This window comes from Dipodomys merriami, unplaced genomic scaffold (assembly GCF_024711535.1).
Source record: "Dipodomys merriami isolate MVZ:Mamm:240054 unplaced genomic scaffold, mDipMer1.0.p SCAF_97, whole genome shotgun sequence".
NCBI classification, from domain to species: Eukaryota; Metazoa; Chordata; class Mammalia; order Rodentia; family Heteromyidae; genus Dipodomys; species Dipodomys merriami.
Genome location: NW_027206590.1, coordinates 4,757,388 through 4,769,829, shown reverse-complemented (window position 1 = coordinate 4,769,829; position 12,442 = coordinate 4,757,388). Strand labels below are relative to the sequence as shown.

General features: G+C 47.9%; 1 protein-coding gene across 1 annotated transcript; it reads left to right on the top strand.

Moving 5' to 3' along the window:
* The first annotated feature begins 3,672 nt into the window (after positions 1-3,672).
* Positions 3,673-12,161, top strand: LOC138821981 (apolipoprotein L2-like). Its single transcript, XM_070014483.1, has 4 exons — positions 3,673-3,766; positions 6,209-6,296; positions 9,843-9,969; positions 11,120-12,161. Exons 2-4 carry the CDS (start codon positions 6,266-6,268, stop codon positions 12,051-12,053), a joined length of 1,092 nt encoding a protein of 363 aa, XP_069870584.1. The 5' UTR covers positions 3,673-3,766; positions 6,209-6,265; the 3' UTR covers positions 12,054-12,161.
* Positions 12,162-12,442: the final 281 nt, after the last annotated feature.

Genomic DNA, 12,442 nt, shown 5'->3' with positions numbered 1-12,442 from the left:
TGATGTTAATTTGAGATACTGAGCTTTTCATTTCTAGAATTGCACTTCCCACACCAGGATTCTTATATTATTATTGACATTCTCTTTTATATCCTGCATTGTCTTTATTTCATTCCATGCTTTATTTGTAGTCTTTTTCTTCTCTTAGGATTTATTCAAATGTATGTATGTCCTCTTTAAATTTGTTTATTTGTTTTTGTTGTTGTTTTTATTTTGTCAGTCGTGGGACTTGAACTCTGGGCTCAGGCTCTGTACTCGTGCTCTTCAGCTCAAGGCAAGCACTCTACCGCTTGAGCCACAGCGCCACTTCTGTCCTCTTTACATTTGTTGATTATTCTTGTTATCATTTTTTCTGAGTTCTTTGTCTCTGATCTCATCTTCTCCATTATCACTGAGATATCATCACTGTGAAAGTATTAACTTTTGGAGGAGTCATATTGCACTGCTTTTTCTATTTCTTGTTTCTGCATTGGAATTTCTATGTCTGCATCCATGTCATGGGTTAGACGTTTCAGTTACTGGTATTCCTTTAGTTGAATTGTTCTCAGTGTTCAGACAGGACTGAGTAGTGACATGATTGAAGTGTGGTTTCTCCTACTGGACCAGGGGTGTATCTATCTCAGTAGCCAGACATCTGCTCATGTTCTCAGGCCTCAGGTCTGCTTCCATGCACTGCTCAGAGAGAGGAAAAGTTATTCCTGAAGTATGGTTTGGTGCTGTATGTAGGTTAAGGGCAGGCCTGGTCAACAGTCCATTGTCCATTCTGGGATGATTTCCCTTTGGAAGTTTCCCTTCTTAGTTTCTTCAGTTTCCTCATCTGGAAAATCAGAGCACAATACCCCAAATGTATGTCCAGTTTTTACAAGTTAATTTCAAAAATATGTAGACTGTTTTGCTCATCATGGTGGCACACATCTGGACTCCTAGGACATCAGAGACTGAGGCCGGAGGACATGGAGTTATGGGCAGCCTAGTATACATAGCAAGCTCTTGTCTCAAAAAGCAATGAAACTGGGCACAGTGGCTCATGCCTGTAATCCTAGCTACTCAAGAGGCTGAGATCTGAGGTTGTGGTTCAAAGCCAACCCAGGCAGGAAGGCCCATGAGACTCTTCTCTCCAAGTAACCACCAAAATATCCAGAGGTAGAGCTGTGGCTCAAGTGGTAGACTGCTAGCCTTGAGCAAAAAAGCTCAGAGACAGCACCAAGGTCCTGAGTTCAAGCCCCAGGAATGGCATGTGCGCGCGCGCACACACACACAGAGCAATGAAGTATTCTTAGAGATAATGGTTTACACCTGTCATCCTGGGTACTCATGAAGCTGAGATCTGAAGGATCACTGTTCAAAGCCAGGCTTGGGCAGTAAGTCCTGAGATGCTACCACCACCTAAATAGCAGAAAAATCTAGGTTAGAGGCATGGCTCAAGTGGTAGTGGGTCAGCCATGAGCAAGAAAGCCAAGCAGAGCTCAAAGGCCTGAGGTCAATCTTGGATCTGAGAAACAACAACAACAAAAAAAAAAAACAAATGATTTTTTAATGGAAAAATTAGATCTTTAAGAAATAGACTGAGAAGGACTTGAAATGCAGAGCCCGAGTCACTCCTGTGAGTAGATGAGCAAAGTGGGTGAGGCTGAGGGTGGCATCCTACAAGCTGAGAATTTCATTTTGGGGTACCACAGAGGATAGATGAAGCTCCCAATTCAAACATAGAGCTCGTAACTGGACCCAAACAGTTAAGGAGAGCTGGGCTGTATCCAAACTCAGCCAGGAGAAGATTCTGTGGTAAGTTGGAGATGTTATGACCCACCCTCCTCATCCCCACCCTCCTCATCCCCACTAGCGCTCTGACGGAGAAGGATTTGTTCTCATCTTATAGATGAACTCAGATAAGTGAGACAATCATCTTCTTGGCCATAGTGCTAGGCAGTAGGAGAACTTGGATTGATAGCTAGGTTTGAGTCTGATTGTTCCTCCATCTCCCTGTACAGAAAAGAAGGTGGAAAAACCACTCAAGTGGTTCACAAGGCTGCCTGGGGTGCAGTTCCAGTGCATCCTGGAGGCAGACAGATTTCTTAGGTGGCCCCTAAATGGAGGAAACAAAGGAAGGAGAAGGAATCTGGGCGCTGGTGGCTCACACCTGTAATCTTAGCTACTCAGGAGGCTTAGGTTTGAGGATTGTGGCTCAAAGCCAGCCTGGTCAGAGAAGTTCCTGTGAGACTCTTATCTCCAATTAATCACTCAAAAACCAGAAGTTAAGCTGTGGCTCAAAGTGGTAGGATGCTAGCCTTGAGCAAAAGAGCTCAGAGACAGTGCCCAGGCCCTGAGTTCAAGCCCCACAACCACCACCAACAATAACAAAAGATAGACACACTCATATACTGCCTGAGTGGATATAAATTGGTACAATTTGTTGTTTAACAGTGTGCTTAGATATGAGAAAGTTTACATTTTCTCTCAAGGACTAGAAACAATCTAATACCCAACAATTACAGGAAGACAGCCAAGGGGCCTGGGCAGCCCACTCTAGCTGGGAGGAAGGATCCTGTAGAAGCAAGGAATGTGCAGATTTGGGGAAGACAGTGTCACCAGCAAATATAACAAGACAGAGACCCGGGAATCAGGTATAGGAAGGAGGGAGTTATTATAATCAACATATATATATATATATATGAATGCATAATTTCATCTATTTAGGGGAACAAAACATAGTCATCAAGAAAACGAGACTTAATTCAGGAGGACTTGGTTCAAGTCTTGGCACCAGCACTACTGTGAAAAGTAAGGCAGGTCACCAGACCTTGCCTTGGCCTCAGTTTCCTCACCTGGAGCATCAGAGCTCACACTCCACAAATATGTACAGCTCTACAAATATGTATGGTATTTTATGTCAGCGTGAAAAACAGGGAGAAATGTTGGTTGTTAGGAAATGGTTCTAAAACTCCAGTCAAGTAAGGAAGGAGGTCCACTGAGAACTTAGTGTGAGAGTTCTAGGCCACCCACCATCCCACCTCAGAGCACTGAGCAGGTGATGGCACAGCCCTGCAGCCTTGTCTAAGATGGCGATCTCAGGGTGACAAAGGCCCCATCAGAGATCAGGCTGACCTCTGGAGTCCAGCCCCAACTGCAGCTCCTCTGCCAGGAAGGCAGCTGTGGGGCTCAGAAGTTTTGGAGCTGCTGTGGACTTTGTCCCCTCTTGACCAGGTGCCATAGAGGCTGAGCAGGGTCAGTGGCCTCTGGTGACCTGGGGGGGGGGTGAAGCTGGTGGGGTTCAGTCAGGAAGCAAGGCATGATGTTTCCAGGTGGCAGGACCTGGAGATCCTGGCAGAGGAAGCCATGCAGGCCACTGTCTAAAAGCTGTGTGGACAGGATGCCCAGCCACAGCCTAGCAAAGAGCCTGCAGTGAGCATGCAGGGTGCAGGGAGAGGTGGGGAGAATGGAGGAGGGTGGAGGGATTGTGCAGGGGTGAGGGTCTGAACCAAGTCTAGGTGGTATGGCAAGGCTTTCCTCCTAAAGACTAAGGAGACCCTGGGAGGATGATTTGGGTTGTGAAGGGCCCAGAAAGTCAGGCTGAGTGGATCGTTTGGGTGAGTCATCACAGAAGGGTGGGTAGGCTGCTTGGAACTGAGAACTTTCAATTTCCCTTTCCCTTCCCTGTGCATATCTAGCCTGGGTCTACGTTATTGCGACCGAGGAACAGCTGGCCACACATCGCACACAGCCACAGACCACTGGGTCACCAGCAAGCCCATCAGGGGGAGAGTCTGTGGTGAGTTGGGCATGACCCGCTCTCCCCCTCCCCCCCCCCCACCAATTCCCTGCCTGGGAAGGAGGCAGAGCGGGCAGACGGCCTGGCTCTGCCTGTGGGAGATGGAGGAAGAGGATGGGGCATCCGTGTGTCCAGATGCCAAGGTGACCAGGTCTGGGGACAGCATGCCCAGCACCATCCTGGTTCGCAGTCTTACAATCAAAGGCCTGGCTCTGGCTCTGTGTGTGTGGAAGCAGAGGAAAAAGCCTAGAAACTTCTGGATTTTTACAGTCACACATTTTGCTTCAACTCAGAGTCAGAGGGCCAATGTGGAATTCCACTCTGCTCTCCAGAGCTGTGTCTCACTAAGCAAGTCACTTCCCTTCTCTGAGCTACTTTGGTGGATGGATGGAGTTAGGACCCTGCCCTGTCGAAGCCCTAGCAGGCTTCTCTAGGGTGGGTGGGAGGTGCAGGGGCAGTGAGGACGGATCAGGCATTGGGAACACCGGAGCGGCAGGAGCTGTGGGATGCCAGGGGAGCAGGAGGCCTGGGTCCCTTTCTCAGATGCTGGTGATGTGCTGTGGTAATAGACTAAGCCTAGATTGCCAGAGCAAGTGTTACTGGGTGTTTGGTGTTAAATGGTCAATAATTATATTTAAATTACGGTATCTGGGGAAGATCTAAACCTCACATATACGCCAACAGAATACATACACACATATACACATGCACATGCAGGTCTACACACTCCTGCTGCAGACAGGGCTCCATGCATGCCCAAGCCGAACTGCGCCGGCCTCCTGGGTCTCTTCCCCCAGGCTGCTTCTCCTCCTGTGTTGAAGGGTGGTCTGCTATGCCCAGTTACTCACTCATGGTTTCTTATTTGCCTGTGTGCTACTTTGTGTGGACTAGAGACCTGCAGGGGAGGGTGCTTGGCCATGTCTGGAGCACATTGCCAGGGTAGCTGGACATTGGTGATTATTCTTTAAAACTCTGGAAACTTGACTGCAGACATGATGTGCTGTCCACAGCTTGCCAGACATGGTGGCATTTGGTCATTTAAAGTCTGGCCAATGTGCTAGTTTTCAAACTACACCTCTCAGTATTAACCTACATTTCCTGCTTTTGTGTGATGGGGTGGGGAGAAGGGAGCAGCCAGGGCAGTGAGGACATTCCACCCTCCACCCTTTCCTGTGGAAGGCCCTGACTGTATTTGTGATCCCAGTGGAGTGAGGTTCACAGGGGTGGAGCCTGAGACAGGGCCTGGGGTGTCTCCTGGGGCAGGAGGGACTTTGGACCTCCTGGCTAAAGCCTGCTTCCTGGCAGAATCTGCCCAGCTTCCCTCCACCCCCATCCCCAGCAAGCAGAGTCCTTAGACTCTGCTCTCCGCAGCGGTTCCAAGACTGAGCTTCTATTTGACTTACTGAGTTAATCTTTTCCAGAATTTTAATGTTGCTTTTTTAAAGATCCTCTATCTCAACTGAACTCCTCTTCATCTCCTCCATCGTCTTTCTTATTTCATTCAGTTTTTTTGTTTCTCAGAATTCATTCGAGAGGACATTTATTCCTCCTGTTCATTGATCATTTTATTGGTCATTCTTTTTGAATTCCCCAATAAATTCTGCTTCTCAGCCATTAGACCTATTATTATGGACTTGTTGCCTTTTGCCACAGCTGGATTGCCTCTCCCCCGCCCCCACACCTGCCCTGCTCCCCACATTTCTCTCAGCCAGTTTTGTAAATTGCACTACTATTTATAATCAAGGGTGGGGAACTTCTAACCTATGGGCCATAGAGGGCCTGCAAACTCATTTTTGCGTAAACAGGACAGACATGCATTGTTGTTTGCTGCCTGTAACTGCTCTGCCTGTATGGATCATTGTGTATGGTCCAAAAATGATGTTAGAAGTATACAAATGGACTGTAGCAGGAAAAAGTTTTTCTACTCCTGAAGGGATTAGAAGCAAGTATGAGCTGACCATTAGGGCAGGGCCACAGAAGAAAGGGGCAGTGCAGAGCAGGGGACAGGGTCTGTTTCGAGGCCCTGGTGGAAGAAAGGATCCTGCTGAAGGAAGATTCAGGGTTTGGGGAAACACAGGCACACTAATGAATGTTCTATGATAGTGGCTTGGGAAACGGGTCCTGTACACCTTTTAGAAAGAGAGAGTTCTTTACTATACACATGCAGATGTGAATAATTACTTTTTGTATATTTGGAGAAGCAGAGTATAGTTGTTGAAATCAGGGGATTTCAATCAGAAGGAGTTGAATTCAAGTCTGGCTCTTTCATTATTGTCTTTGGACACTGTGGTCATGCCTTCTGCAGGGAAACAGGGGCCAGCAGGGGTCCTCGTCTTATAGAACGGATGTGAACATCCCGAGGCGCAAGAAGTCTGTGGCTGGACCTGCCTCACATGATGTGCCTCACATGATGCATTCATGCTGTGTCCTTTCTTCCTACAGCCTGGACACCGCCCGAGACGAGAAGGCAAACCTCTCAGCGATTGCTCCGCTGGACCCATGGAACCAGAATTCTTTGAGGCCTTCCCAGGTAGTCACATCTTCTTCTCTGACTGAGTTCTGTTCAATGCTTAGCTCCAAGGCGAGTCACCCTTCAGAGGAGTCAGAAAAGCAGAAGGGGAGCCCCATGAGGGAACAAGAGGTGTTCCCTAAACCCTTATCTGTGGGGCTTCCCATCAGACCTTTGTTTACAGTCATGGCCCAGGTGTTCACTGTCTCCTCTGTCTCCTCTGGTGGAGCTAGTCCAAAGGTAGGGCCAGGGAGAGGACACCAGAGGACGGCAATGGGGAAATGAAGGGGGAGCAGGGATCAGGAGTGGAGGATTCAGGAGACAGCACTGTGGCTGTTCCTCTCCTCCCACCTTCCCCTCTTCTCTGGGTTGACCCTGAAGAAGTCCCCAGGAGCAGGATGTTTCCTTTAGCTTGGTGTCCCGGCATCTCTGAGTGGCTCAGAGGTGTGACCGATTCTACTTACCTCATGTGGAAGAAAAGTCTGAACACGACACAAAGGGCAACAGCTCTATTCCTTCACTCACCCAGTCCATAGGACTATGTCCTCTCAGTCCTGCTTTCTCTGCCCTGTGTACTTTTCCTCCTTTATTTGCCTTGAAGCAAGTCAGTTCTTCCCAGGAGCTGGCCCTGGAGAGCAAAATGTGCCTTCAGTTGTCATGCAGAAGAATAAGAGAAAGGGAAAGATTTGACACTGGTAGCTCTCTGCGGGTCCTGGGATCCCAGAGGGAGGCCTGGGTGATGGAGTCCTCAGGATATATTATTCCTCATTTAATAAGTTGGCCAGCATGGGGGTCACAGGAGCTACTGGAAGCCAGGTGTCTAAGACACGGAGAGGTTGCAGGCCCTGAGAGGAGGGTCTGGGCCCCACCATCACCACCACATGAAGATTCCCCCTCCACTGCCCGCCTCAGTCTCCATCGTTAGAGGATGAGCCTTTCTGTGTGACCAGGTTTCTCCAGATTGTAAACTTGAAATGTCTTTTTTTTCCAATCAAATTTAAAATTCCCATGCTGATATTATAGAACAAAATGCAGGAACCACTGGAATTTAGAAAACATGAGCCTTGAAAGTACTGTTAAAAATTGTTGTCTAGTCAGTCTTGGGTTGGTATCTTGGGATTTTCTAGGCTCTGCTCTGAAGCCACCCCCTTCCTTTCCGAGACTCCTGGTCTCCTGTGGAAGGAGGCCACACTGCCTCCCTTGCCTGTACCCACCAGGAAGCACATTCCAGACCATGTCCATAAGCATGTACTGGTCTCAGTTCCTGCCCTGCCATCCCATCATCTCCACGTCACTGCAAACTACATAGGCAAGCACTGTCCTGACCACCGCTGGGCTCATGCTATGTGGAGTTATTATACTATTTATCTCATTGATAGGAATATCCATTTGCTTCAGGGTCAAGCATTAATGTTTTTAGTTACTCGGGTTACTTGGGTGGGCAAGCAACACTTTATGAGTCTGGTATTCATTTCCTCCCTCCCTCCCTCCTTTCCCCCTTCTCTCTTCCCTCCCTTCCCCTCTCCCTCTTTCCCTCCCTTTCTCCCTCTCTCTCCCTCTCTTCCTCCCTCTCTTCCTTCCGTCCTTCCTTCCTTCCTTCCTTCCTTCCTTCCTTCCTTCCTCTCCATTTCTCCCCACCCTCTCTCTTTTAGTCAGAGTCTGGCCTGTGACTCACTGGGCAACCTAGCCTGGCTTTGAAGTCACAATCTTCTTGCCTTAGCCTACCAGGAGCTACAACTATCATTCTAGGCTTCATTTTCTAAAATATTGAAAAACCTAATTGCATATTCCAAAATAGCTAGTAACGAAGATTTTGAATGTCCCTGACCAAAGAAATGATGAATGCTTAAGATGATGTGATACCAATTACCTTGAAATATCATACTGTACCCCATAAAGATACACAATTATAGTAAGTCAGTGAAAAAGATATCAAGGAGTCTTTTCAAAATATTAAAAAGATCCAAATTCCAAATCATGTCTAGGTCCCAGGAATTTAACTAAACACACACACATGCACACATGTACATATGGAATATGTACAACTGTACATATGTAATAATTCAAGTGTAGTCAACATTATATTAATTTCACTTTGGCATTGTAGTAATTCCTTTCCCCCCTCCTTCCTTTCTTTGTGTGTGCTAGTACAAGGCTTGAATTCAGGGCTCAGTTTTGTTTTGTTTTGCTCAAGGTTGGCATTCTCCCAATTGAGCCATGCTTCCAGTTCCCATTTTTTGCTACTTAATTGAAGACAGGCTTACCAATTTTTCTGCCTTGGCTGCCTTTGAACTTGAGTTCTACATAACAGCCTCCTGAATAGCTAGGATTATAGATGTGAGCCTGCCTGCCTTCCTTCCTTCCTTCCTTCCTTCCTTCCTTCCTTCCTTCCTTCCTTCCTTCCTTCCTTCCTTCCCTTTCCTTCCTTCCTTCCTTCCTTCCTTTCATTCTTTCTTTCTCTCTTTCTCTCTTTTTCTCTCTCTTTCTCTCTCTCTTTCCTCCAATAAACTACTGCCAAACCCACTTGTGTTAGTTAGTATTATCATCTTTGTGACCCAATACTTGACCCAAACAACTAAAGGGAGGAGAGATTAATTTTGATCAGTTTGAGATGCTGGCCCCCATCATGTGTGAAGAAGCTGTTGAGAAGCTGCGCACACGTGGTTGTCAGGAAACAATGTAAGGAGTAGCAGGAAGGGGGGGCAAGATGCAGCCTTGGGGCATTCATCCCCTGTGACCCATTTCCTGCAACTAGGCCCAGCCTTCCAACTTCAGTCACATTCTAACAGCTTACTCAAGGTTTGACTCCATCAATGGCTGAACCCACTCATGAGGTCAGAAACCCTTTGATCTAATTCTCTTTGGAAATACATTCATGGACACATTTAGGCGTGTGCGTATGTGTATTTTATTCATCTATACATTTCTCACTTCAGGCAAGTTGAAAGTCAGAATGACTGATTTCTCTGACAACCTCCATGGCACACTTCCTTGGTGCATTAATTTCCAGAAGCCATCACAAAATACAACACTATGAACCAAATTGTTTCCTTACAGTTCTGCAACCAACTTCCATTTCATGATCAAGGAATGACCAGGTGTGTGTGTGTGTGTGTGTGTGTGTGTGTGTGTGTGTGTGTGTGTCTGTGTGTGTGTGTGTGTCTGTGTGTCTGTGTCTGTGTCTGTGTCTGTGTGTCTGTGTGTGTCTGTGTCTATGTGTGTGAGAGGCAGACAGACATTCATACTTGGTATCTCTTCCTCTTCCTCTTCCTCTTTTAAGGACACCAGCAGTAAGGCTAAGGACTCTATACTTGTGACCTCATTTAACCTCAGTTACCTCACATCCTTAAGCCTTTTCTTGGAGTTCTGTCTCCAGTCATAGCCACTGGAAGACAGGGCTTTTACCTATTAATTTGAGGAGCATGATTCAATTTGTAACACTGGTGACACAATCGGAAGTACCCCATGTGACAGATGTTCAGCAACATAGTTAACTCCTTTGTCCTTGATATCATTCATGCTTTACCATACCCGTTCCTAATCTTCTTCTTTTCTCTTCCTACCTAGAAAACAAAGACTTCTTTAAGTTTGTCATTGACAATCTCCAGGATCCAGCAAACTGGGACTACCTGCAGCTCCTGCTGACTGAAGATGATGCCTGGGAAGAGTTTATGGCGGGGGCTGTGTTGTCCAGGTGACCTTCAGGGGAAGTCCCTGAGGGTGGGTGTGCCTCACTCCTGCTGGGCTCCTTTGCTCAGGAGGCCCACCTCCCAGACAGGCCCTGTGGTTGGAGTTGAGGATGTCCCTTGTAAACCACTCACTAGTGTTTTCTCAATGTTATTCCCTGACAGAGACTAATCTCAGAGTGAAGGCAGACAGCCCACCTAGGGGCCAGAATCATTTCTGCCATCTTCTAGTTTTGTACTTTGGCAACTTAAGTACTGTGTCTTCGTTCCCTCATCCATTTTACTTTATGGTGAGAAACATAAGATAGGTCAGCAACGTGCTGGGTGTATGGTGGACACCCAGCACCTTTCCAAAACCCGGAGATTGGGGTGAGGGTCAGAACCAAGGGTCGTGGAAGAACAGGAGCTGGGCACTGGTGGCTCACGCCTATTGCTGAGATCTGAGGACCACAGTTCAATGCTAGCTCGAGCAGGAAAGTCTACGAGATACTTATCTCCAATAAACTACTAAAAAAAAAAAAAAAGGCCAGAAGTGGCTCTATTGTTCAAGTGGTAGAGAGCTAGCCTTCAGCAAAAAGAAGCTCAGGGACAGAGTCCAAGCCCAAGGTCAAGCCCCAGGACCACCACCACCACTACCACCACCAACAACAGCAACAACAAAATCCACAAAAAATCAAGAATAGTAACAGGAGTGGGTCTAGGATGGAGGCCAAAAAGAAGGCTTCTCCCTGAAGGCTTTGAAGTTATTTTCTTACGACATGCTGCTATTCTCTAAATTAAAAGGTTTGTGTGCTCCCAATCTTGAATGTCTTTTGTTCACCTACAGCACTCCTGCTCTATATAGCGTGGTGATACTGGCGTCGACCTTGAGTAAGAAGTCGCCTTTATCAACTGTCTACAATTCGAAAGCACATTGACTTGTATGCATTGCCCCTTTAATTGCATAAGGACCACAGAGCAACCGTGGCTTTCCCAAATGTGTTCAGTATCGGATGAAAAAATTTACATATTAGCAAAATTCTTTGATATTTGATTCTTGGTGAAATTAAAAAAAAAAAAAGCTCCATGATTGGGACAGGGAGGTGGATCTTAGGAAGCCTGTTTTACAGATACGCACACCATCTTTCTTGATTCTTTCTGTGGGCTTCGCTGTTACAGGTATGAAGGTGTTGCGCTCCGCAAAGCTCTGGAGCAGCTGGCGGCAGATGCAATGGAGGACACGGACAGGCTGTGCACAGAGCTGCAGGATAGGAAAAGCTTTCTGGACACATTTCCTCAGGTGAAAATGGAGCTCAAGGAGCAAATAAGAAAGCTTCGTGAGCTTGCAGACAAGGCGGACAAGGTGCAGAGGGACTGCGCCATCTCCCGTGTGATGGCCAGCTCCACCAGCGCTGCCTCTGGAGTCCTGAGGATCCTCGGCCTGGCTGTGGCCCCGGTGACACTAGGGGGCGTCGCGGCGCTCCTAGTCTCGGGGCTGGGGCTGGAGGTGGTGTCCACTCTGACCAGTGCGGCCTCTAGCCTTGTGGGAGGCGTGAGGAAGTGGTCTGTGGAAGCCGAAGCCACTCACCTGCTGTCAACCAGCATGGACAAAGGGAAGACAGTGAAGGAGGTTTTGACCGAGACCACACTCAAAGTTGCTGCTTTAGGCAAGAAGTACTTCCAAGACCTGCCACGCCTTCAGAAGAACATCGAAGCCATAAGGCTGGCCAAAGCCAACCCTCGCTTAGCGGCCAGTGCCCGGACCCTCATGACCACGGGGACCATCTCAGCCCAAAGCACTAAGCAGGTGCAGAAAGTCTTTGGAGGAACCATTCTGGCAATGACCAAAGGAGCCCGGATGATGGGTGCCGCCACTGCAGGTGTCTTCCTTCTGATGGATGTTGTCAACCTGGTGAAAGAGTCAAAGCGTTTGTTCCAGGGCCCAAAGACAGAGTCCGCTGAAAAGCTGCGGCAGGAGGCTCTGGAGCTGGAGAAGAAGTTGGAGGAGCTCACGCAGATTCACGAGAGAGTGCTGTCGGATGTGAGTTGGATGCCCTCTTTAGAGCAGCAGAGAGGTCAGGAGAGATGGGCTGGTGGCGGTATGGACAAATGAGGACCCCTCACCACGTTATGATCTGGGACAAATGAAGGCAGAGCAGGGGAGGGCCTATCCTTTCACTAGGCTCCTCCTCTTTTTTTTTTTTTTTTTTTTGGGTCCAGTCATGGGGCCTGAACTCTGGGCCTGGGCGCTGTCCCTCAGCTCTTCAGCTCAAGGCTAGCACTCTACCACTTGAGCCATAGCGCCACTTCCGGCTTTTTTTCTTTGCTTATGTGGTGCTGAGGAATCGAACCCAGGGCCTCATGCATGCAAGGCAAGCGCTCTTACCACTGAGCCACCTTCCCAGCCCCTAGGCTCCTCCTCTTAAAGGTCCCACCCCTCCCACTATGCCACACTAAGGACCAAGCTTCCAGTGTGTCCTGGGGACCAACCCTGGACCATAT